Source organism: Carassius auratus, chromosome 30 (assembly GCF_003368295.1).
Source record: "Carassius auratus strain Wakin chromosome 30, ASM336829v1, whole genome shotgun sequence".
Classification (NCBI taxonomy): Eukaryota; Metazoa; Chordata; class Actinopteri; order Cypriniformes; family Cyprinidae; genus Carassius; species Carassius auratus.
The window spans coordinates 12,764,893-12,789,749 of record NC_039272.1 but is presented as its reverse complement, the minus strand read 5'-3'; the positions used below and the strand labels follow the sequence as shown (position 1 = coordinate 12,789,749).

The window sequence follows — 24,857 nt, the reverse complement described above, 5'->3', positions numbered from 1 at the left end:
GCTGGACCGCAGACAGAAGGCAAAAGGGCCAACAAGTGCTAAGCATCTCTGGGAACTCCTTCAAGACTGTTGGAAGACCATTTCAGGTGACTACCTCTTGAAGCTCATCAAGAGAATACCAAGAGTGTGCAAAGCAGTAATCAAAGCAAAAGGTGGCTACTTTGAAGAACCTAAAATATGACATATTTTCAGTTGTTTCTCACTTTTTTGTTATGTATATAATTCCATATATAATTCCACATGTGTTAATTCATAGTTTTGATGCCTTCAGTTTGAATCAACAATTTTCATAGTCATGAAAATAAAGAAAACTCTTTGAATGAGAAGGTGTGTCCCAACTTTTGGTCTGTACTGTATAAGTCAATAAAAAAAACTATGTGGCCCAGGGTTACATATAATGCAATTTCAATTAATTTGTTTGCCAATTCGATTCGATTCAATACAGATTATTTAAAAATATATATTAGGTACCGTACATGCCAAATTTTCTTATGATGTAAATTATGACTGTTGGATGTAAATATAATGTAAATATGATGTAAATATATATATATTCAAACAAATGCCATAAAGTTGTACTCTTTCTTTTAACTTACCTTTAGATGTTAAACTGGTATTAATGTGGAGGAGATGATTGGTTCACGTGTTGAACTGAGGCGCTACAGTGATCTGTCACTCCACATTAAATAGCGCCAAAATGGCATTTGTTTGAATACTGCAATACAATGGACATAATTTGAAATCTGAGACTTTGTTTCATATTAAAATTATCAAAGCACAATGCTTATTGCGATATATTGGATGGGAAGAATCTATATCATTCTGTAAAAAAGAGAATCGATTTATATCAAGATATTTTTACCCAGCACTATTATCAGTATACTTTTTAATATATTTGTACTGTATAATAGCATATAATTGCAATGATCTTGTAGTGGAGATCACCTAACATTTTACTGAATAAAAAAAAAGAAGAGATTTTCTAACTTTAGCTTGGTCCTAGCAAAGGTTTTTTTTGGTACTTTTGCAGCTAACCACATCAGACTGTGTGTGTGCACAGGAAGTATACCAAACAGAACTGAAATAAAGCTTTCTATATGAACAAAGATAAACACTAAATGAAATTTAAAAAACCCTCAAAGTTCCTTTTCATGATTTGAGAACATTTCTGTACATTTAATGCAAACCCACACACACACACACACATACTCAAATCCACACCAGAAACACTGAGTGCATTCATTCACTCAAACATGCAGACTTTCTCCCCACAGGATACCCACAGGCAAACATGGCTGTGTGTGTGAATGTGGGTCATGGGCGGTTGATTCTGTCCACTGTCTGGACATCTGTCTAAGCATAGAGATGTGTCATGCCCAGCTAATCACTGGCATCACACACACACACACACGCACACACACACACACACACACACGTTTGTTTTTGAAAAGTGGGGACATCCCATAGGCATAATGCTTTTTATACTGTACAAACTGTATATTCTATTGCCCTACACCAACCCTACACCTAACCCTAACACTCACAGGAAACTTTGTGCATTTTTACTTTCTCAAAAAAAACTCATTCTGTATGATTTAGAAGCGTTTTGAAAAATGGGAACATGGGTTATGTCCCCATAAGTCACCCTCTCCTTGTAATACCTGTGTCATACCCATGTCATTATACGGAGTTGTGTCCTGATATGTCACAAAAACAAGAGCACACACACGCTCACACACGCTTTGAGTCTCATTTGACCCCTTTGTGTTTAGTGGAATAGCCAAGGAGATCATACTCGTATTCACTTGTCATTGTACATTTATACGTTTGCTTACACTAATTAGAAATCACCCAAGACTTCAACTGTAAATTGGGTTAATTCATTCATTAATAATAGTAAATTAGATACGTGCATTTAAAACATGATGGAGACACATACTAAACAACATATAAATTCAATATTCTATAACCTGAAATTTCTAACCTAATAATAATAACCTCAAAGTCTTTGATTTTGTCAATACAGTATGTTAATATTGCACTGTGATAATATTTGACTCAAATACACATACTCTTATACTCAAACATGTAAGCATGAAAAAGCACTAGTTCTTTCAACACCACACTTAAAATGTATGAATGTCTTTGTATAAGCCTTAGGCCTATAACAAAACAGAAAAACAAGTGGTGATTATATTCTTACAGGGAGACATACACACTTCAAGCTAAACTCAGGCATAAAAAAGTTTATACTGACTATAAAATAGAGTTATAGTTTAGGTGTTCATTTGAATTTGGTGTACTTGGAAACGATACTGTATGATGAGCTATGCACAACTACTTAAATGCCCTTTACACCAGTTATTCAAAAGGTCAAAACCAAAATGGCCCAGAAAACCAAACTTTGTTCTGGAAAATGGTCTAGAATCATGTGCACACTTGCTTTAATAGTTTGTTTTTAATACAAAGAAATTCATACATTTTTAATTTGACTTAAGCATACAGATACCGTTTTTTTGGTGATATGACAAACTTCATAAGCTGAAAAATGTAACAATGCAAAAGCTTAAATTCACAACATGCCATCAGATTTATCAAACAGTATCAAAGAAAGAGGCAACTAAAGTATAGGATCAAAGAGTTTAGCATGTTTTACTCCCAACTGCATGCTTGAGTGTAGGACTGTGATGATAACCGCATTACCACATAACCGCAGTAATTAGATGCAGACCATGGTGTTGAGGTCATCACCGCACTTGTTTTTTTGTTGTTGTTTTTTTTGCTAGTGAAAGTTATATAAATGCTTATATCAAGAGCATGCTCACAGAAAACAACAGAGAACAAAACAGCGTTGAATGAAGTAGATTAGAGCCCTGCACGGGTCTAAAATATAGGCCAGTCTTTTTTCCCCTTCTCCCAAAACAGCTTATGTACTACTGTTTCAGCCATTAAAATAGTTCAGTTTTGCATGTAATGGAAAAGTTATTATATTTTATTTCGTTTTTTTATAAAGTTAATTTTGAAAAATGTTTGGAGCAATTTTTTGTTAATTAAACGAACGTTTTTGATTTTTAAAATAATGACCAAGTGGCCAGCGGCAGACAGTAAGCTTATGTTTTGATCAGTTTAGCCTTCTAAAATCATCACAACTTGCCTAAAATAGAATCTATAGATTTAAAACAGTTCAAGCATATCACAATGTTAGTTTAAACATTTAACCAAGATAAATGTGCGCTGTTAGATGCATATCCAAGCTGCAGGACATGGCTATCACTTTTTTTTCCAACAGTGGAAACAGCTTAAAGTAGGCAGTCATTTTTGCTCATAAAGGTAAGAGTAACACATCATTCCAAACTGTAAAGGTCTACTTTTGTTTGTGTACACTCACAATTTCAACAAAACATTGTGCTTTTATAAAATAAAGAAAACAAATGCTTTCTGCTGTCTCTGGCTTGAACAGTAGCACTTCACAGTGATGAACCTAAACTCAGGGAATTGCCTCACAGGCATGTTAAAATATATAGAAGCTTTGGGAGGTTTATTTTGTGTGTGTGTCTGATTGTTATTAATTACCAGGCTAGGTTTCAGCATGTCAACAGATAATGTTCAATAAATACACAAAATCTATCCAATCCGGTCCCAAAAAGAATCTCTGCAGACACTGAAGCCTAAAGGTATTTGCAGGAGGAAGCCCTTGATCTGCACTTCTGTTCCACTTGCCTGGTGGCGGGATAATCAGGCTTAGAGCCCTGCACAGGTCTCAAATTTATGCCTGAGATGCTCAGGCCCTAGCCTGGTCAATGTCCGACAGCTTATAAGGATTACTGGCCCAAGCCCGTCCTTTTTTCCCCTTCTCCCTAAACAGCTCATACTACTGTCTCAGCTATTATAATAGTTCAGTTTTGTATCTAATAGCAAAGTGATTGTATTTCTATTTTTTTATTAAGTTAATTTAGAAAAACGTTTGGAGCATTTTTTGATCGTTAAATATAAGTTTTAGTTTTTTTAAAGTAACGACCAAGCAGCCAGCAGCAGACAGAGAGCTGATCATAACCTATATTCGATCAATTTAGCCTTCTCAAATCATCATGACTACCCTTAAATAAAATCTATAGATATAAAACAGTTCAAGCATATAACAATGTTTAAACGTTAAACCAAGATAAATGTGCACTATATCCAATAGTTTGTGCAGGGACACTTTGCATGATATGGAGCCAGCGTGATCACTTGCATTTTTTTCAGTGGATATGCTGTCATTTTTGCTCATAAAAGTAAAAGTAATCATTTGTAACTGCAAAGGGTCTACTTTTATTTGTGTGCACTCATAATATCAACAAAACGTTGTTGTTTCATAAAATAAGGAAACAAACATGTTGCACTTTCTTCCATCTTGTCTTTAACCAGAAAACAAAAATGAACCAAAAATCATTGAAGAGATGCCTCACAGACATGATAAATTGATCTATAGAAAGCTTTAAATGATTACTTAAAGAAACAAAACAAATTGAAAACAAAAACTCTTCCATTATAAATAAATAAATGTAATTTTATTTAATTATTGTTAATATAATTTGCTATTTTAATAATAAAGAAGACAGACTGTTTTATTATTATTAATTTCCATGTTAATTTACAAACTGCACGCGATCATTAGATTTCTGTGGCGTTCGGGGTAGGGGGGTTGCGATTAACCGCCAAACCATGTTAGAATTTCATTCTCTGGCCCAGATTTTATTTACATTCAAGTTCCTGTTTTCCATTCCTCAATAAGATGCATACACACAAACGCAATCTGCCAAACACTGCTGAAAATACTTCTCTCATAGATGGTGACCTCCACTCTATTCCTGTTTGAATCTTTTTCACGGGTTGAAGGGTTTTCAGCTGCTATTCAACAAATGCGTTTCTACCGATATTAAGTGTCCTGTGCCAATAAATCATATGCAATACTTTTTAATTAGGAAACATACAGTCCAAATATGCACTGCAATCATTGATCTTTCTCTCCATTTCTCCCCTGACACACATGATAAAACAGCGCACAAACTCTCCTTCACAAATGCCTTCTATGGTGTTTTTTCAGCTGAAGTCTGGCTTCAGGTAAGCTGTATACATAATGGGCCAAGGAAGTCTCTCCAAGTGCCAAAGGCGATACTGAGCAGGTCTCATCTCATTTACTCACTCCATGCTATCAGGCGGGACTTAATTGTGCATGTCATTTATATAAATAAAAATTTATTTTTTGGGGATTAAACACACTGAATTCTGCTACTTCTGTGTTTATTATAATACGGAATGATGATTTATGAATATGTTTCTGGATCTGCATGTACATAAATCTTAGGAGTAAGTAATTGTGTGTGTGTGTGTGTGTGTATGTGTGTCTCAACTTCCTGAGAGTGTTGCCTTCTTCTTAAGTAGCTTCAGAAGAACCATTTTTCCCCTGCTGCTATTTACAGAAACAGCCAAACAGACTCAATGTTTGTCTATGTATACTCTAATAAGTGAAACTTAGGAAATAATTCAGTGGTTGTAAACATCTGGGAGGAATGAATGCAGAAGGATATGAGAACAAATGGCTCGAAGGCTTTTGTTATTGCAATACCACTAACAGTCAGTCAGTTCCGGCAAATGTGAATTGGCACTTAAAAAATGTCCCAAGACACCTTCATCAGAGGAAAACAAGGGTCGCTGCCATCAGAAAGACATTGGCATAAGCAACAAAAAAGCAGGGAGTTCTGGCATACTTGTCGGTGAAGCAAAAAAAATAATAAGATGTGACACATCAACGTCTTAGTGTTACTAAATGTCTGAACTGGTTTTGATACAAGACATTTTTTAGCTTTGAATGGTGTTTTTTCTTTGACAACTGCAGTAGCAGGCTAAATTGTGGTAAAACAGGCCAAAGAGGGGAAAAAAAACATATCAACAACAGCATAGTTTTTTGCATAACAGACCCAGATAGGCTATATTTTAAAAAAGAGAGAGAAGAAAAAAATCAATTGAAAAATAATGTCTGCAGAGAGGACTGCTGAAAATCTAAAGTTACTTCGATTGTACTGAACAACAACCACTTTCAGTCCAGAGACTTTTTTTTTTTATAGAGAACACAGCTTTACAGCTGTCAATGTGACCGAATTACAGGGAGGTTTTCTTTACTTTCTTAATCTGTCTGGTAAACAGCATACCACAGCCCCCTCGGATAGCAGATTTTCCTCTGTCTGTGCTCTATATGGGCTACATCTAATTATAGTGTGTGTCCTTACAATATCAGTAGAGTTTAATATAATGACTTGAGGCTCACTGTGGTTAAAAATGTCACTTATAACCTAATGGCAGCAATGCATGTTAGAAAGTGGAGCGCTGCAAGTACAGTAGTAACAACACACTGTAAGTTTTCTTTTAAATACAGGCTGATAAGAGAGCAGTTTTGTGGTTTTTCTCACAATGGTGGAAATCACAGACTGGGATGAGGACGTTGGTCCAGAGTCAGTGTGAGTGGCAGTAAAGCACAAGCTCTGGTTCAATCAGCATTCCCTAAATGCTCCGGGGCAGCCAGGAATGTGAAAACTACCAATTTCCACAGGATTAGACTTCCACATCCAAATCAGGGCTAGTAGTTTTTCTTTATTTTGTTTCAGCTTGCCTTTGGTCTTACAGCTCAGTAAATAGCTTGAGGTTTGGACTATGACCAGAGCAGAGCTCTTTAAAGCTATACAGCCTTCAGTCACTGCAACAGAACAAATGACTAACACAGAAACATGATACATACACACATACATTACATGCAGAATGAAAATTGTACACAGCTATGATTGTCTGCTATTTAGCTTTCCTAATTATGACCAATTTTATTAATAATAATAAATTAAGGCCATGGATTGACAACACTGATTTCTTAATTTTGTTCAAGCTTTTTTTGATGAACCATCACTTTTTTTCAAGGTCCAATTCACACTATTAACTAACTATTAACTATGGCCTTTGACTCAGTAAACTCATAATAACGGCTTATTAATAGTTAGTAAGGTAGTTGTTAAGTTTAGGTATGGGGTATGATTAAGGATGTATAGTATGGTTATGCAAAATATTGCTTTATAAGTACTAATAAAAAGCCAATAAGCTAGTAATATGCATGATACTAAGCAACTAGTTAATAGTGAGAATTGGTCACATACTAAAGTGTTACCCCAATATCGATAATCTATAAGATCAGCCCTGTGGTCTATGCAATTTTCTGTTGATTTGAGAACAGAACTTCACTAAACATTATTTGTGCATGTGCATGCCATCAAATAATCGGAATAAGTTTTGTGCTTTGTTACTTTTGATATTAAACAAAGTTTCAGCTTCGGCAAATTCTGTCAATTCTGTCATGAGTTACAAACAGTAAATGTCATTTTGTCATGAGTAAATGTGGAGTGGCAACTCACTTTTGCCACATAAGTTGCTATTCTAAACATTTTACACACTAGTACGTTGTGGTATGTTTTTTTAAAAAAAAACACAGAAAAACTTAATGACATGCATTAGCCTTAATGAAAAGAAGAGATAAAAACAAAAAGTATTTCTGGCAAAAACAAATGCCAGTGTGTAGAAAATGTCCTGATGTAATGGCCAAAATATAAAAGGCTTATTGATATGACATGAGGGAGCAAGTGAAGTGGCGTGTTCAGACAAAGAGCAACATTTTCAGCAGCTACTGGTCAATAATATGCGGTTTTGCGACAATTTGTCCAAAAATGCAGAGCTTAAACTAGACACAGCTCCTTTGTCATATGGTAACATCTAGACTTGTGTAGTGTACCACAAATCGTGGGCTCCCCCTCCTCCACAAACCATGAGATGGGGCCCTATCCACAAGTAGTGACGTCATGCTCAAGCGATGTAAATGTTAAACCACTCAAAAAAAACATGATACAAACAAGACGGACACAATCCTAGAATGGAACGCTGTTCTCTAATCTTTGCTTCACAGGGAAGCAGTTGGACTGACAAAGGCTGTCTTCACACTGCCGCGTGGTCATGTCGTTCAGTGTAGTTCTTGTTTTCTGTGTGAATCAATAATAAACGTTAAAATGTGTGATGTATTGATTGTTTCTTGCTACTCTAAATGCATTTAGGCTGCATACAGTGTACTTGATGCTTTTATGTGACTTCTATGGGAAGCAGAATCCTTCTACATAGCAAATTACAGCATAATAAAATTGGTCATGAGTGGCACTTAGGGTCAGGGGCCCCATTCATTGTGGGGCTTCTAGGGTGTCTTGTATGTCTGTGTGTGTAACATCAAAGTCTACAGCATGAAATATACATCTATAGCACTTTGGGTTAATGACCTGTCACTTTTATTCTGTATTTTGATGGATGCTGTGATCTGTGATTAAGTACGCCAAAGTATTCTCAGCATGGACTCATTAATCACTATGTAGCAAATGACACAAACATTCATATGCAATTTTCTTGAATATCTTAACATTTTAGACCCTTCAAGCTTGTCACAATTGCATGTTTCTGACCCTTAAAAACACATGCTACTTAAACACAGTAGACACAGCAAGCTTTTATGAATGACAGATTGGGTACTGTAATGGAAGCTCTCTACAGACAGTGCTTAGAGAGGGAGTGGGAATGCTGTGAATTATGATGCCTTTCTCCATGTCAGGGGAAGCAGAGGGGGGCTGCAGTCTTTGAGCCCACTCCAAATCAAACACAAGCGGATGGTTGACTCTCGCACAACTGCGGCTATTCCGTTTCCATCCGCAGCCGTCTGCTGTGGGAAAGCTATAATTACTCAGCGTGTGGAGTCACTAACTTTACCCTTGCACTCTCAAGTCTGCTTTACACATACGGATTTATGTACATAGTGAGACACTGTCTCACAGGGCCATCATTAGGGGGGTCAGCTGGTGCGATAGATAGATAGATAGATAGATAGATAGATAGATAGATAGATAGATAGATAGATAGATAGATAGATAGATAGATAGATAGATAGATAGATATTTCAAATATTTGTATTTCCTTGTCCGTGTTGGTTATGTAATATGATGAAGTGTAATGTTGTCGATTAAAAAGTGTCATATTTATAAGAATGTGTGTCGGTCTGCTAAGACAATATCTGGTTTCTGTGCCACAGTGTTAATTTTGATTTAGTTTTAGTCATAATCTTTTGACTAAAATGATCTTTGGTTTTAGTCATATTTTAGTCATCTGAACTGTTTTTAGTTTTAGTCTAGTTTTAGTCTAATTAATATCATAAGATTTTATTAGACTAAATCTACAGTAAGTTTAGTTGGCTAAAATCTTATGGGTTTAGTTACAGTGTGATGTAATGATGTTTCTCTAAAATTTCCAAACTCATAGCTTTTATGATTATGTCTACAAAATAAACACTGCTGTGCCCCAACTGTATTTCTACCATCTAATACGAACAACAGGTGCACAAAATAACACAGTCAATGACAAGGTACGAGACTGACACACCCACAAACACGCTCATACAGGATACATGCAGGGGAATGTAGTCGGGGAAGGTTACTTAGAGACTCTTATCATAAAGAGCCTCACTGGGAAAAACCACAGACGGTTGACAGGTGACATCCTGTTACGATGATACAATAAGCGTGACATGGTTGCAGCAGTTTGGCAGGAAGCTGACAAAGTCGAGGGGTAGGGAAAATCTAGCAGCTACTCTACTGCAGTGCAGAGAATGATTTCTCCATGCCTGCTGACTGCATTCATGTAGATGTCAAATTAAGGACAAACATGAGGCATACGGAAAGTACAGCTTTACACTATGAGCCAGAATCAGAAACAAAACATGAAATGCAACTAGACAACAGCTCATAGTTCAGATAGGTGAAGCTTATCTAACAGGCTGAATTATTATGAGTGTATGCCAATTACCACATTTGACATATAAGGAATATATTATAAATCAGGGAATAATGCTATTAAATGCTTTTATTCAAATCCTTGCTGAGGAAATTATCCACCAAGTCATCATGATATCCATAGTTCTGAATGAAACCAGGGTGATGTGATTGATGTGAGAAGAGCAGATACTCACCTATTGCAGAGCTGACTCACTGCTCCAAGGGAGTCACAGTTACAGGCCTGACAGCCGCCGGTTCCATTGGTGAAATATGCATCGGCACATTCATCACAACGCTGCCCCGTGTATCCAGTTAGACATAAACACTGGCCTGTGACAGAGTCGCAGGTATCTTGGTCCTCCGAACCCTCAGCACTACAGTTGCACTTATGTCCTGCAAGCAAGAAAGAAAAAAGATTAACATGTTAGCTTTTATTTATTTTTTATTTTATTTTTCTTTCTTTTCAATCTTGGTGACAATTTTTCTCAGCAGATGCTGAAATGAATCATGCGAGACAACAACTGGTTTTTAAAAGGGAATTCAGTAAGTTTTTTGTTTTTATATATACTAAAACTATCAGCATGGATGCATAACATTTGTTTACTAAAGGGGTGGTTGACTGCGATTTGACTTTTTTTTTTACGTTAATTAGTTTGTAAATGTTGCTGTTTGAGCATAAACAATATCTGAAAAAAGTTAAGACGCTGAAAGTTCAATGCAAACGGAGATATCGTGTTTTTTTTTTTATTCTGGCAGTTTAATGCCTACAAATATGGCTAGTTAGGGACAACAACAAGCTTCTACCCAGGTCCGTTACATCACAAACCCAGATAAACCCTGCCCTGGAACATGTTCTGCTGCTTTAGAGAAGAGGAAGAGAAAACTAGGGGGGGGGGGGGGTAAATGCAAAATTCTGTGCATATATGAATCACGATTCTGTCTTCTAACGATTCTAATAGATTCACAAGTTTCAAAACCAATGTTCTAAAGCAGCGGTTCTCAATCTTGTTCTTCATGTCGCCCTGCTCTGCATCTCTCTCTCTCTCTCATTCAGATCGTCAGATCAGCTCCAGCTCCAGCTCGGTTCCATTTATACACTCATTTTCACAAAGCAATGAGAAGTGTTACATGGACACACATATGGTTGCTGTGCTGTATTAAAGCTTTAATCAGAATAAAACTTTATATTAAAAGCTAACAGAAGATTAATGTCATTTGACAATCTGGTGTCGAAGTTCGATATACCTCGCAAACATTTTTTTAAATACTTGCAGCTTAGAAGTTTTATTTTTTCGAAATTCTGTACAACTCCCTTCATTATCCTCATTGGAAACTCTTTCTACACATGACTGTTTCAGTAAAGGGCGAATTGCCCAGTTATACAAAATACTGGCACAGAATTATAAAGAAAGTACTGAAAACAAAAGGCAAGCATGGATGCAAGATTTAAATAAAGACATTTCATTGGATGAGTGAGGTACAATATGTTTGAAAGCGCAAACCCAAACTATAGACACTCGATTGAGACTCTTACAATATAATTGGATAATGATAACTTATATCACTCCTGTGAGACTAAATAAATTTAACCCTAGTATTCCTGACTTATGTTTTAAGTGTAATAAGCTTCAGGGTACATTTTTTCATTGTAGGTGGGAATGTGAGGAGATGCAAATGTTTTGGAGTAAGGTAATTCAGTATATATCTCAATTTACCTCCTCTGCTATTCCTTTAAACCCTTTAATATGTGTATTGGGTATGTATGAGGATAGTTGCTCTCTGCCCGCCAAAGAAAGAAAAACTGGTGGATCTGTGTTTGCTACAGGCAAGGCGTTCGATTGTCCCTTGGTTGGAAGAGTGTTGGCCATCCATCCCTTGGGCTTTGGCTAAAAAACTTAATAGCCAGTTTGGCCCTTGAAAAGCTTTCATATGTAATAAAGGGGAAGACTTCTGATTTTTATGATATTTGGGAGATATTATATATATATATATATATATATTATGTGTTTATATATATATATATGTATATATATACTTATTAAAAGACTGCCAGGGTTATAGTGGAGGGGGAGGGTTTTGAATAAGGTATGTTTGAATTGAAATGTACGTTTTGTTATATTTGTTTGTTAAATGTGCTGTAAAATTCAATAAAAATATGTTTCCAAATAAAAAGCTAACAGAAGCAGTAGCATTTACAAACAACAGTGTATCTAAAAGTATGAGACAACAACAAAAAAACAAACCATTAAGAGCCATGCTTGTACAGGTTCTGTGCGATCCTCTTTTTCAATATTCTCTGCGTCTCAATCAGGCTCAAATTGATAAGCAATACAGAGGACGTCATTGTTTACAATACAACCGGAGCACATTCTGAGCTTGAGAGGGGCGGGATGTTCAGACGCGCTCGACCCGGTTTAGTAAATGATAATACACTGAGCCAGCTGACCAATCTCAGCCCATCGTGTATTTCTGAGGGAGTGGCTTCTTAATAACAGGAAATAAATTGAAGCGTTTGTCAGAAAAAGGACAGATTGGTGTGGAATAGAGGTAAATTATGTGAAAAACAATGTTTTTTTATGAAGCATGAACACATGCTAGACTGCACCCCATAAACACAATTAAGTTTAGAAAATTCATGGTAGTGAATAAGTACGATATTTTTATCGTGGACACCTAAATACATTATAAATTATCCCGAATTTGGGATGCATTTTAAGAATACTTTTCCCATCAACTGGTCAAAATGCACAACACCGCTGTATGCTGCTTGAAAGACACGTGTGTCGCTCTGATGTAAACAAGCACACATGAGAAGCACTTGGGGGAACACATGAGAGCTAAATGAAAGCAGCTAAACCACAGAAAATGCAGCCGTTACCCTGGAAACCCCATAAATAAAGCAGCTGCTACTTTCTTATTTAGAAATTGATTTAAATAGCCATTCAGATTCGTGGATTTGCTATGGTGCTCTTCACAGCGCCAAATACTTAAATATTTAGACTTAATAGGCTATTCATTTTCAAAAAAAATTAAAAAAACTTTTTCTATTTAATCTGGACTAGTGTTTTAATTCTTTATTGTTCATTCACACATTACATTAGGGCTTCATCAGTTAACATTAGTTAATTCATTAGTTAACATGAACTGCCAATGAAAAATTATTCTTAACATTCATCAATCTTAGGCATTCCAATATTTAATAACACGTTTTTAAAAACGAAAGCTGCAACTGTGTTATTTAATGAGCTAACATGAACTAAGACTTGTATTTTTTAACAAATATTAATAACTTCTGTAAAAAATGTAGCTATTGCTCAGTGTCAATGTTAATGCATTTACTAAGGTTAACTAATGAGGTCTTATTGTAAAATGATACCTATTGGTCTTTATACGGTAGTTCTTTTGGACTTTAATCTGTGTAAAACTTTAAATATTTTTCTGTATTGCTTTATTGTATTTAAATATTCAGTTATTTTTGTTATAATAAAAAAGTTATTAAACCTGTTATACTGTATTAAGGCCAATATCGTGATAATTCTGTATACTGTGATAAAAGCATTAGCAATTAATTGCAACATGAAACTTTTATACCATCATATCTCTACTTTCCAGTGCTGGCACAATAAGGGAATAGCTTGAGAACAGAAAATATGGTGCTGAAAATCTCTCTCAAACAAACTGTGTGAGCAAAACAGTAACATTATAATTGAAGTAGTGCACCTAATGGAAATGATATTTAAAGTGCACATAACCAGTGGGGCGACTGCACCTCAGGGGTGCCACAGAGAACACTGAAATACAGCAGCTTGATGAATACAGCCTGTGCTTAGCTACTGCCTTCAAGGACTATTTCAAGGAATGTTCTGTAGGATTTAGAGAGGACTTGAGCCGGACCTGTCCTGTTATCAGCTCTTGCAGTACAAGTTGTTCTCTCCTGTGTACGTCAACACCTTTGTAAACAGTTTTTTATTATAAAAACAGTCTGCTCAGTAACTTGAAAGCCTCCAGCACCTACAGCAGCAGTAACCTTACACATCTAATATGATCAGCAATATTACAAAGGTCACTGAGAGGCTGTCAGCTAAATTATTTGCTCCCAGAAGTCGAAAACAGAGCGGAAACAAAGAAGCCTCATTATTAAAGCGCCATTCTTCTGACTGTGCTGTAATAGTAGCGTGTTGTGTAGCAACCCTAGAGCTTGTCTGATGAGAAACTATATCACATACATGCAGTGTTCAGATCTGGTGTATCTGTGGGGTTTTTTTTCTAAATAAAAAGGGAGCAGGTCCTTTCTCCCTGAGGAGAAGCACAGTAGCTGTGATTTCCGATGATGATAGATTCAATGAGATGTGAGTGAGGGAGGAAAAGGGAGGGTAAGGAAAAAAATTAAGGATAAAATATTTTTTTCTTTTCTCTTTGTACAGCCTACCTGACAAAATGCCAAAGGCAAGCCCTGGATCACTAGTCAAATCTCAAGAACCACATTTTGATGGGTTAAAATAACATTGCTCCATAAGGGAGCACATCTGGTGGTTTAAAAACAGAAAACACTCCTTTTCTTCTGGCTGTATAACATATTGCATGGCTAAATCCAGAGGGGGCCATTCTTGCAGCACATCATTGTTTTACAGTGACCTCCCATCGGACCTGTGAATGTGAACATGTGAAAAAAACATATACACATGTGCACTGACGCAGTGAGAGAAATAGAGCGCTGTGATATATTTAGCAGAAGCTCTCAGCGTGTACAGTTCCCATAGCTGACTGGGGGCAATTTGATCTGAATCAGAGGTGACCTTGCTGAAGATCAGATTACACAATAGGAGAGCTCTGCCAGACAAAGTCAAAAAGAAAACATTTTACTTGTCTCTTAATGGAACAATTACAAGCATCCATCTTATCGGTCTTGTATCGTCTTACAAGATTCACTCCTAGCCTACTTCCCACAGTCCCGTGAGGGCAGGCATAATTTAATAGAAATACAGATACGCTACCGGTCAAAAGTTTGAGGTTCGCGGGTTTTCTCTTGTTGTTGTTTTTCCCTAATGCAAGGACCCACTGAATTCATCAAAAATGACAATTACAACTGTACATCGTTACAAAAGATGTTGTTCTTTGGAAATCACTTTTCAACAAAAGACTCCTGGGAGAAAAATGCATAATTATATGTTTTTTATTTATTTATTTATTAATCAGAAAAACGCTTTTAAGCATTAATAATAAGAAACAAGGACCAAATAAGCGAAATAGAATGATTTCTAAAGGATCAATGATTAAACTGACCACTGAAAGTAATGGCTGCTGAAAATTTAGCTTTGCCATCACAGGAATAAATTGCATTTTAAAATATATATTTGTATTGCAATAATATATAACATAATATTTAAAAAATACATTTCACTGTAGTTTTGATCAAATAATTGCAGATTTGGTGAGTATAACAAACATCTCTTTTAAAAAATCCCTTCTTCATGGTAGTATTATGGTCTATATGGACAAAATGATGAAAAATGAAAGCCTATCTGCTTGACACAATCATAAACATGGTAAGAAAAGACTCTAATTGTTTGTGGTAGAACATTGACAGGTTGATCCTCCCTTATTGAGTGCATGCAGGAAATCAAGTCAGCTCAAGAAACCTGACAATGAGGTATTGGCTTTCTTTACACAAACATGTAAAGGTCACAGCTTTGTTACAGTTGAACAAGGATTAAAGTTTTCATTTACTGGCTACATATCCTAAATGGCTGCGAGCAATGACCTAAATTGACCTTTGACACCTTCATGGGAATTCCTGCTCCAAATATTAAGTAGATTTAAATATCTGCACGAGGGTCTTACTGTGGCAATATGGATAGACATCAAGTTACTATTTTTAACACCTTCAAGGGGTCATATGTTAAATGATGTGGCTAAAAAGAACATTATTTTGTGCATTTGGTGTATGTGAAATGAAATGTGTTTATGTGGTTTAAGGCTCAAAAAACATTATTTTCCACATACTGTACATTATTGTTTCTCCTCTATGCCAGCCTTTCTGAATCGCACTGTTTTTTTACAAAGCTTATCGGTCTGAAAAGCGAGGTGTGCTCTGATTGGCCGGCTATCCAGCGTGTTGTGATTGGCTGATTGGCTCAATCGTGTGATGGAAATGTTACGCCCCTCGTCATAATGTGATGACGTGTGTCCCTACATGACAAGACAAAAACAATAAAACCCATTACAAAAGAGGCATCTGATGCATCCAGTAAGGACATAAATACTGATTATAATGACTCTGTATTATTAAGCGTTGCGTATCACGCTGCGTAAACATCATCAGGGGCAAATCCTTTAATTATGTAAACGTACTTACATACTGTGAGTAAGAAGCCCAGACTGTCCTTGCAAATATGGAACTGTCCTACTTTATAGTAACAGACACCACGTTCATAAGTTCGCCTTGCAGATAATAAAGTGAGAAGAATAGAATGTGTATTTGGCGTGCTGCCCAATACACATTCTATTGTGACTTGAAATCACATCATATAACCCCTTTAATGGCAGACTGCAGGTAAGCTCCAGACATGAAGTTTATCATTGAAGGTGCTAAAGACTCATCTTAATCAATGAGCTGACAAAGAGATGGTAAATGAAGCGATCAGCTGTGCTAAATCACACATTGCTCCCTGATCTTAGAATTTGAAAAAACAAAGACGAATAAATTCTGTAAAAAAATAACATAAAAAGAAAATATTGTAACTTTTGTTCATTCAGCACAGGCTCATTGTAAACGTGCATATTGTGACATTTCTGCAAACTAATTTTTAATGTGCTTCTTGGATGTTTCATGAGATTTTTAAAAAGTGAAATGTCCAGTGATGGAGCTACAAGCACATTCAGTTTTATCTGAAACAGATGGCCATGAATCTGGGAATGTTTTGTTACATTGAGTATTGTATGCATCACAGCAATTTCTAAATTAAATGTCCAGGGAGTCACATTTAAAAATAACATAAACCTACGCTAAACCCCAGCCTAAACCTAACCAATTGTTTTAACAAAAGCAAATGTGAGATAACACGTTGTGGTTGAACCACTGATGGCAGATTAACTATTCTGACAATGTTTTTCATACTTTTCTGGACCTTGACAGTGTATTTTTCTTGGCAGTCTATGTGACAGTCACAAGCCTCCCGGTTTTCATCCAAAATATCTAAAATTGTGTTCCGAAGAAAAACAAAGCTTTTACGGGTTTGAAACGACATGGGGTTAAGTGATTAATGACAAAAAAAAGATCATTAGATGTCATTAGATGTATATTTCCAATAAAGGTGAACCCTTGTTTGTGATATGTAGGGATGTCACACATAATTGCAACATGTTTGGGCAAATTCCCATGATCAGATTCAGTAGCTTTGGCATAGTTACATAGGAAATTTATGGGACACTTACATAACGATATTGAGTGTACAGGCCTGTGGGACGACATACTGACCCTCAGGGTGAGCAGCATGTTGTTATGGGTGATGAGACCACTGTCACCCTGCATTGCCACCCACATGCCAGATTGTGTGGCACCACTGAGAGTGTGAGAGCTCTGGCTTCATCTCACAGAGAGAAGAGGAAAACATGTCATACGGTCACATGTTCCGTGAGAAAGCTAATCTGCTAAAAATAACTAATTTATCAGATAGAAACTGCATGACTATTGTAATAAGAATTAGTAGTGATTAGAAATGACATTGACAAGTATAAACGTGTCCTAAACTTCATTTTCTGAGGAAGTGGATTATCTAGATGCATGGGTGTGGTATCAGTTCAGTCACAAAGACAAGCACACATTGTGAAAGCTCTGTAAATGTACACTGAGTTAAGCATGTGCTGATATTCTTGCTCCTGCTCTTTGTTGCGTGCTTAGTCCACAAACTGACACTCTTCATTTTCATCAGAGCACTTAAGTGTGCTGACGAGCAGAGTGTGAGATGGAGATAAACAGCTAAGTAATATCTACATGTGCACTGTTAGATATTCATCTGATTGGTGGTAGAAAGGAAATTAATTATAATGCATGAATGAATAAATATGTACAGTACACAGAAATGCACAGTGTTGGATGGTTAGGGTTGCATATTTTATATAAGAGTTGCAGCAGATAAATTCAGCTATAACAATGACAAGCTCCAATGACTAGATTAATACCATAGACAAAATAAACTTCAGAGTTAGCATACTATTTGCATACAGTATAAAAGAAATAGCACAGGGAAGTAATTTCAGGATATTTAGTTATAACATGCTTTGTGTTTTAGCAATGTCAAACCAAACACAGACTCATGCTGCATGCCTGCTATTCCAGTACATTATATATGAATTATAATATTACATTATTTTATTATAATTATTTGACTTTCAAATTGTTCAGGGAGAAGATATTGATAGCTTGGCTATCAAGCACAAGCAGAAGGGCAGTTATCTGTGTATTACAGCTCTAGGACTCCAGAGAGTTTCTAATCAGCCAGAAAAATAAATCTTTGAAGTCTAGAAGTGTCTTCTACTCACAAAGGACCTGGATTTACGTTGTTTGTAGGCCCAGAGCTCTATTAAGAATGGCAGTTAAAGCAATAGCAGTGCAGTGCTTTTATAAAACTCCCAGATGGGAATTCATGGAAAGGTGCAAATCAATATGTGCTACAGAGCACATTAGAAAACTAAATTAATAGCTATAGTATTTAGTCACTACTACAATCACCATACTGTACCATTGCAATTCATTTAATTTGGATGGTGTTAGTTTGGCATTTGAGACAAATTGTTATCAAACAAACTACTTGAAGTTTAATATCAACAGACACAGAAATGTTCAAACAGCCAAACCCAAGCAAAACACACCGGAATATGTTCCATTCAGAACATGATATAGAGGCTTTCAATGTTTAACTGTTTCAACGGGTTTTGTCTTGCAAATGCAGCACATATTGAACTTACTACAGCATGTCTTACAAAAATCTAGTCAAAAACTGGACAGTAAGAGATAGTAACACATAGATGAAGACTTTAAAAGTCCATAATCTGTGTACGGTAGCAATCAGTTTGAGCTCATGTTACTTCAAACCCGTTCATGAAACTGCTGAGCAAGGACAGCGCGGTAGCTGAAAAACAGCCATCGGACGAGGCCTGTGTGTCCGCCAGTGCTAGGGATTTATGAAATGACTTTCACTGTCCTTGTCTGAATTGTGTTTTTAATAAGCCACACACTGCTCACACACAGAGCACAATATGACATGCAGTATGAGCTACAGTGTAACTCTGAATCTCAGGTATTGTCTGGTGGTGTGGGATGGACTGCAATTAACAAATGATCTGTTGGCAATTCAAAAAATAAAAATTACCACATTATCAGTATGCTAAATAACTGAGTTAGTTAAGCAATAAACCAATCTTATTAAGGTATTTCATTTAATTGTTTTGTTCACAACACATTTGATGTTTATGATACATACTCTTGACCAAATGAAGTGCCTTCATGTTTATTACAAAGACTCCCATCTACGACCACCACAGCTTGAACAAACATCACTGGGAAATGATTTTCTCTGACTGCATTGCAATAAAAGCAACACATTACAGGAGTCTCTGAAATTGGGACAGGCCAAATGAAAAATTCTGCCTGGAAAAATACTAGCTCATTTTCTTGTTTTGTCTTACTGTTAATTCTGCCCTTGTAAACAAGCGTCAATGCAGGTGTCAATTTTATAAGTCTTATTTAATCTTTAAATCTGCTTGTAAACTGCATTCTTGTAAATTGTTAGTCATCTTTAATAGGGTGGTTGACATTCAACAATAAAAATGTCTGAAATTAAATGAATGCAAAATCTTTGAGAAAAAAACCCATTACATACTGTTCTGTGCATAACTAAAGTAGACTATATGATAATAGTTTTTTACACACTGTATTAACCCCACTTTTGTCACGCATTTCTAGGCTAAATTCAAACTGTCTCTAAGATAAACTAACAACTGTAGTTGTGATGCAATTTAAAGGGATCATATGATGCGATTTAAATTTTTCCTTTCTCTTTGGAGTGTTACAAGTTCTTGTAACACTCCAAAAAGAAGATCTGTAAAGTTGCAAAGACTAAAGTCTCAAATCTTAAGAGATATTCTTTATAAAATGTAAGACTCGTCCACATCCCCCTAAAACGGCTCATTCAAACACACCCCCACATCTCTGCTTCACTTTGTGAGAAGATTTGCATAACGCCGCCAAGATGTTCAAGCGAAAAAAGAAGGCGTACCTTTTATTCTTGTTGTAGTATTGTTGTTGCCACCGCCACCATGTCGTACAGACACTGTATGTTTCACTGTGAAAGCGAAACTACTTTGTTTGGCCTTCCAAAAAAAGACGATGACGAAAGACGATCTGCTTTGTCATGCCTGGAGCTGATCCATGCTGGTCGCTGAGGAAATACATCAACTTTGCACTATGGATCGCCGGATTGGCTTTCATCATGGACAAAGCCGTGTCCAGTCTGGCAGAAAATGAAGGGTGTCACATGTGGTTGCCGTAAGCTCCTTCGTAAAATCGGCTCTCCGTGTCGTTCTCAAGCCGGCCTCCGCTCACTCTAGGCGTCCAGCGCCTCTGCTCTCTCAAGGCCGTGTTGTGTGACACTGTTTCATTGAGGAAAGTGAAACTACTTTGTTTGAAACAACTTCCTTCCAAAAGAGGACACGACTAGAAATCATGTTTATATAACGTTTATAATGGGGTTTCCGTCACACGCTAGAGGTATTCGGCCAATCACAATGCATTGGGTAGTTGGCCAATCACAGCACACAGCACACCACTTTTCAGAACGATGAGCCTTGTGAAAATTACTGCGTTTCAGAAGGCGGTGCATAGAGGAGAAACAATAATGTACAGTATGTGGAAAGTAATGCGTTTTTTGAGCCTAAAATTGCATAAACACATTTCATCACACCAAATACACAAAATAATGTTATTTATAGCAGCATCATATCACCCCTTTAATGCCCACTTCTCTGATGAACTTGATTTCTGCACAACATAATGTCTGATGCTCCTTGAATGCAGAAACACAATCGGAGTTCTGTTTTTATTGCTCGTCTGTTATACACCATTCCAGAAATAGACCTACAGAGCTAAGAAGAAAACATAATAGAGGGAACTGAAATGAGACAATTACCAGTGTGTCCAACAGCTATAATATAGCATCAATGGGTTTACAGGATCTGATTAATGATCATGCTTTGTGGGAAGGAACACAAAGAACACAATTCACTAAAATCTGTAATAATGAAAAGTCTGGTCTGTGGGATGATTCACATTGTTAAAGCAACTTAAGGTGTCACGCTCTGATTCTTGCTTCTATAGTAACTTGTGTAGGTGTTTTTTCTGAGTCTGAATTAATATTGTGACAGAATGAGGTGAATGTTTTAAGGGTTCCTCAAATCACTGCTAACATTAAACATGCACAAACAGTTGATCAAAAAGAGCAGCTGCCAGAACAGAATCCCAAAAATGTTCTTGTGCAATCGTTTACAACAAAACATTTGCTTAACACCACAATGACTTGAAAGAGCATCCAGAATACTCCAGTCATTATTTTAGGTTAAGCTTTCTAATAAGATGTTATCCGGGTCAAAGACAAGAGCTCCCAGAAATTACGGTGTCAAAGATGTCTGGGGAAACAAGGGCACTGAACTTGCCTCACTGGAAACAAAAGTCAAACACCAGCTATTTTTGTAGTCAGCATCTGAAATGTTCTCTTCACTCATAAAATATATAAATCGCAACAAATGTTCCAAGGCAAAAAAAAACAAACAGACAAAAAAACAGAATAAAGCAACAAAGGCCTTAAAATATGATGATGCTGATTTTCTCTTCATATGTATATTAAGCTGCTGCATCAGTTGGTTAAATGTGACACATATCTTTTCTGCAGAAGTGATTTAAGACCTGCAGTAAACAGCAAAGGGCAAAAATCCAGAAACAAATCCCAAACAGACACAGAGCCAGTTGCCTTTGGGCTACTACATAGAATGAGATGGATTTTATTTACTGTAATCCCAAACACCTGTCCCCCTGCAGTACAATCACTTCCAATGAACTCCAAAGGGGCTGCAGATCATATAAAGACTTAACTGAACCTTTGATTATACCCCATATGGCTGGTTCACTTTTCTTTTAACTGCATTTAATCCCACTGCTGTCACTGAATATGTCCAAGTTCAGAGGAAGAAAATGTAATGGTACCATGAGGAATTTCACACCCTTTTTCCAAAGAAAGAAACTGTCAAGATGAAAGATTATGAAGCAGACATTTTAATGTGTCATTCTATTGAACAGATAAAGCAGACATAAAGGTGACTACAAGATATGACCTTAATGAAAATTAATCATCCTTATTCTCCAAGCCAGGTTGGCATCATGTAACTCAAGATAAATGAGTAGAGGGTTTGAGATTTATCACTGTTTTCCTCTTTTGGCAGTCAGATGGTAATTAATCACATTAAAGCAATTAAGAAGGTTGTGTCTGTGCAACTGGCCTGATCTCAAATGTCCTTCATATACACAGCTGTACTGAGGAACTGAGGTTTGTGGGAAGGATTTATTTTATCTGTCAATTCATTTTTATGACACAGCTGATCAAATCATCAGCACTAACACAAGACCTACAAAGTGAAGTGAAACAAAGGAGTGTACTGAAAGACGGTACTGGTTTGTTTTAAAACTGATCTTTAGGAAGCAGTGAACACGAACAACATATTGTGAATGTAAACACTTTTAGTGTGAATCTGCACTCAGTGACCTAGGGAATAAATATAAGCAACATTCTGTCTGTATACTGTAATGAACGCACAATAATAAATGTAGCACAGCGGGTACAGGTGCAAACCTCTTGCAACCCCTCAAAATTCAAGGACACACTATAGGTGGCCTGGTTTTTTGTATCTGGCAAAGGAACAGTCCAGTTTGAACAAACATTTGGAAAATATGCGTTTTATAAACTTGCACACTAGATGACATCATGTCACTGATCAGAATGAGAACTGACCCTACCTCTCTCAGTGGTCACGACAGGAGGCTCTGAGGTGCTTTTCACTGTCCATGAACTGTTTCCAGTATCCAGAGCAGGTGGTGTGGAGGTTTTTGTGCTACTTAATGGAGAGGAAGTAGTAGGTTTAACTGTAATGTTTAGTGTTGTGGTAAACGTGGAGTTTTCTTTAACTTTACTGCGTTTGGAGGTAGCATCCATTGTTTTGGTCTGAGGCGCAGCCGTGGTGGTCAACCAAGAGAACTGTTGTTTGTTAGTTTCAACAGTGGTCCTGAAGTCCCTGGATGTGATGGTCAGTGTGGAGGTGAAAGGTGAAAACCTGGAGTCCCTGTCGTCCTCCTGTAAGTGATTTGGGATGGTGGTCGCCTCCAACGTATCATCCAACACAGCACGCGGGAGTCTCGCGCCTGGAGACGCGTTCTCATCGTTCAATAAACCAGCTGTGTATCCAAACAACAGTAACTCCAAAACTGAGAACAGTAACATAGTATAACGCATACACGTCATTTTGTTCTTTAGAACCCCATGTGAAACGTTTCGACTGTATCCTTCAGTACTATACAGATGTTTTTCTTACTACCGAATCCGTGTTTCAGCCAATTGTCTCCACTCGTCCACTCGCGCCTTGAAACTGCACGGTTTCACTCCAGCGGGACTGACAGCTGTAAACCCCGCCTACTACTGCCACGCCTCCATCCAATCAGAGCGCAGGCTACATGAAGATTGGCGTAACACTACACCAATCATACGACTGTGAGGAGGAGCCTCATAACTGTTAACTCTACCTGACTGTCTTGAAAAGAGAGACAAAAGAAAATAGGTAAATCGAAATTAGATAGATCTGTGTGATAATATCGAGATAAAGAGACTAGGAAGAGCCAGTAGTGGGAATGAAACATTGTCAAAGAAAACTGACTGAATTTGAAACTATACACAAAAAGTACAAATAAAAACATTTAAGAAAGCTATCAAATCAGAAGGATTCATTCTACCTGTACGGAACTCGTGTTTTAACTTTGTTTAACACAACATTATGGAAAAATTGCATAATATAATGGCACTAAAAATAATGGATTCATTGTTAATGGAAAATTTGACGGAGAAACTCCATTCGCCTGAAGCAGGTTTACAAATACAAGAAAGACGTTGATTGTGATGACTAAAGGTACAGAGTAATAGCGTCCTCTAGTGGTGACGCACCATTAGTGAAGAACACGCCACGACTGTGCAAAATTAATTGGACTGGTATTTCAACAATGCCTAAAGTATTATAAAAGTAATAATTTATTTAATAATAATCAAAATATACAGATAACTAAAATATCCAAAACTAAATCAAATTAACTAATGTAACTACTTTTGTTTCAAAGCTTTCCACAACCTTTTCTTGAGTTTTATCAGAGTTTGACCATCAGAAAGAATAAAATGAAATGAGAAAATACCTGTTTTTACTTTCGATACTCCAATTAAGAAAATGTAATATCTTTAGGTAAGGAATGCATAATAATAAAAAGGAATAAGGAAAGAATTACATCCAAATTTTACCTTAAAACATTAAAACACCTACACAGTGGGCAAACCACCACTGTCCGACTGAGGTTGATCGTTTTATCTTTTTTTCGACCATGAGAAAAATATATTCTGTATAAAAATACTGTATGCACACTGCGTTGTTAAGCAATTTACTTGAGGACATTTGTGAGTGTGTGTAATGGAGAAGCGTGATGATACTGAATCTCTGAAATAAGAAATTTCACATCACTGCAGGCATCTTTGGAGCTCTCTAGATAGTTCAAAGGCTGGTTTGATGCCTGATGGTCGTCCGTATAACTCTATAAAGCAACTGGAACTGAGGTGCTTCATAAATTTATAAGAATAATCCTGTGAACATATAGTAAAATTAATCTATACTGTGCTG

The 24,857-nt window shown here is 36.7% G+C and overlaps 1 protein-coding gene across 1 annotated transcript in view; it reads right to left on the bottom strand.

The window, feature by feature from the left end:
• Window positions 1-23,594, bottom strand: part of LOC113049256 (multiple epidermal growth factor-like domains protein 9) — a 68,191-nt gene extending 44,597 nt beyond the window's left edge. Inside the window, exons 1-2 of the mRNA XM_026211436.1 lie at window positions 22,945-23,594; window positions 10,076-10,274 (exon numbers count right to left, since the gene is read on the bottom strand). Of these exons, the coding sequence (XP_026067221.1) occupies window positions 10,076-10,274; window positions 22,945-23,446 (701 nt within the window). The 5' untranslated portion in view covers window positions 23,447-23,594. The remainder of the gene's footprint in view (window positions 1-10,075; window positions 10,275-22,944) is intronic.
• Between the last annotated feature and the right edge of the window lie 1,263 nt (window positions 23,595-24,857).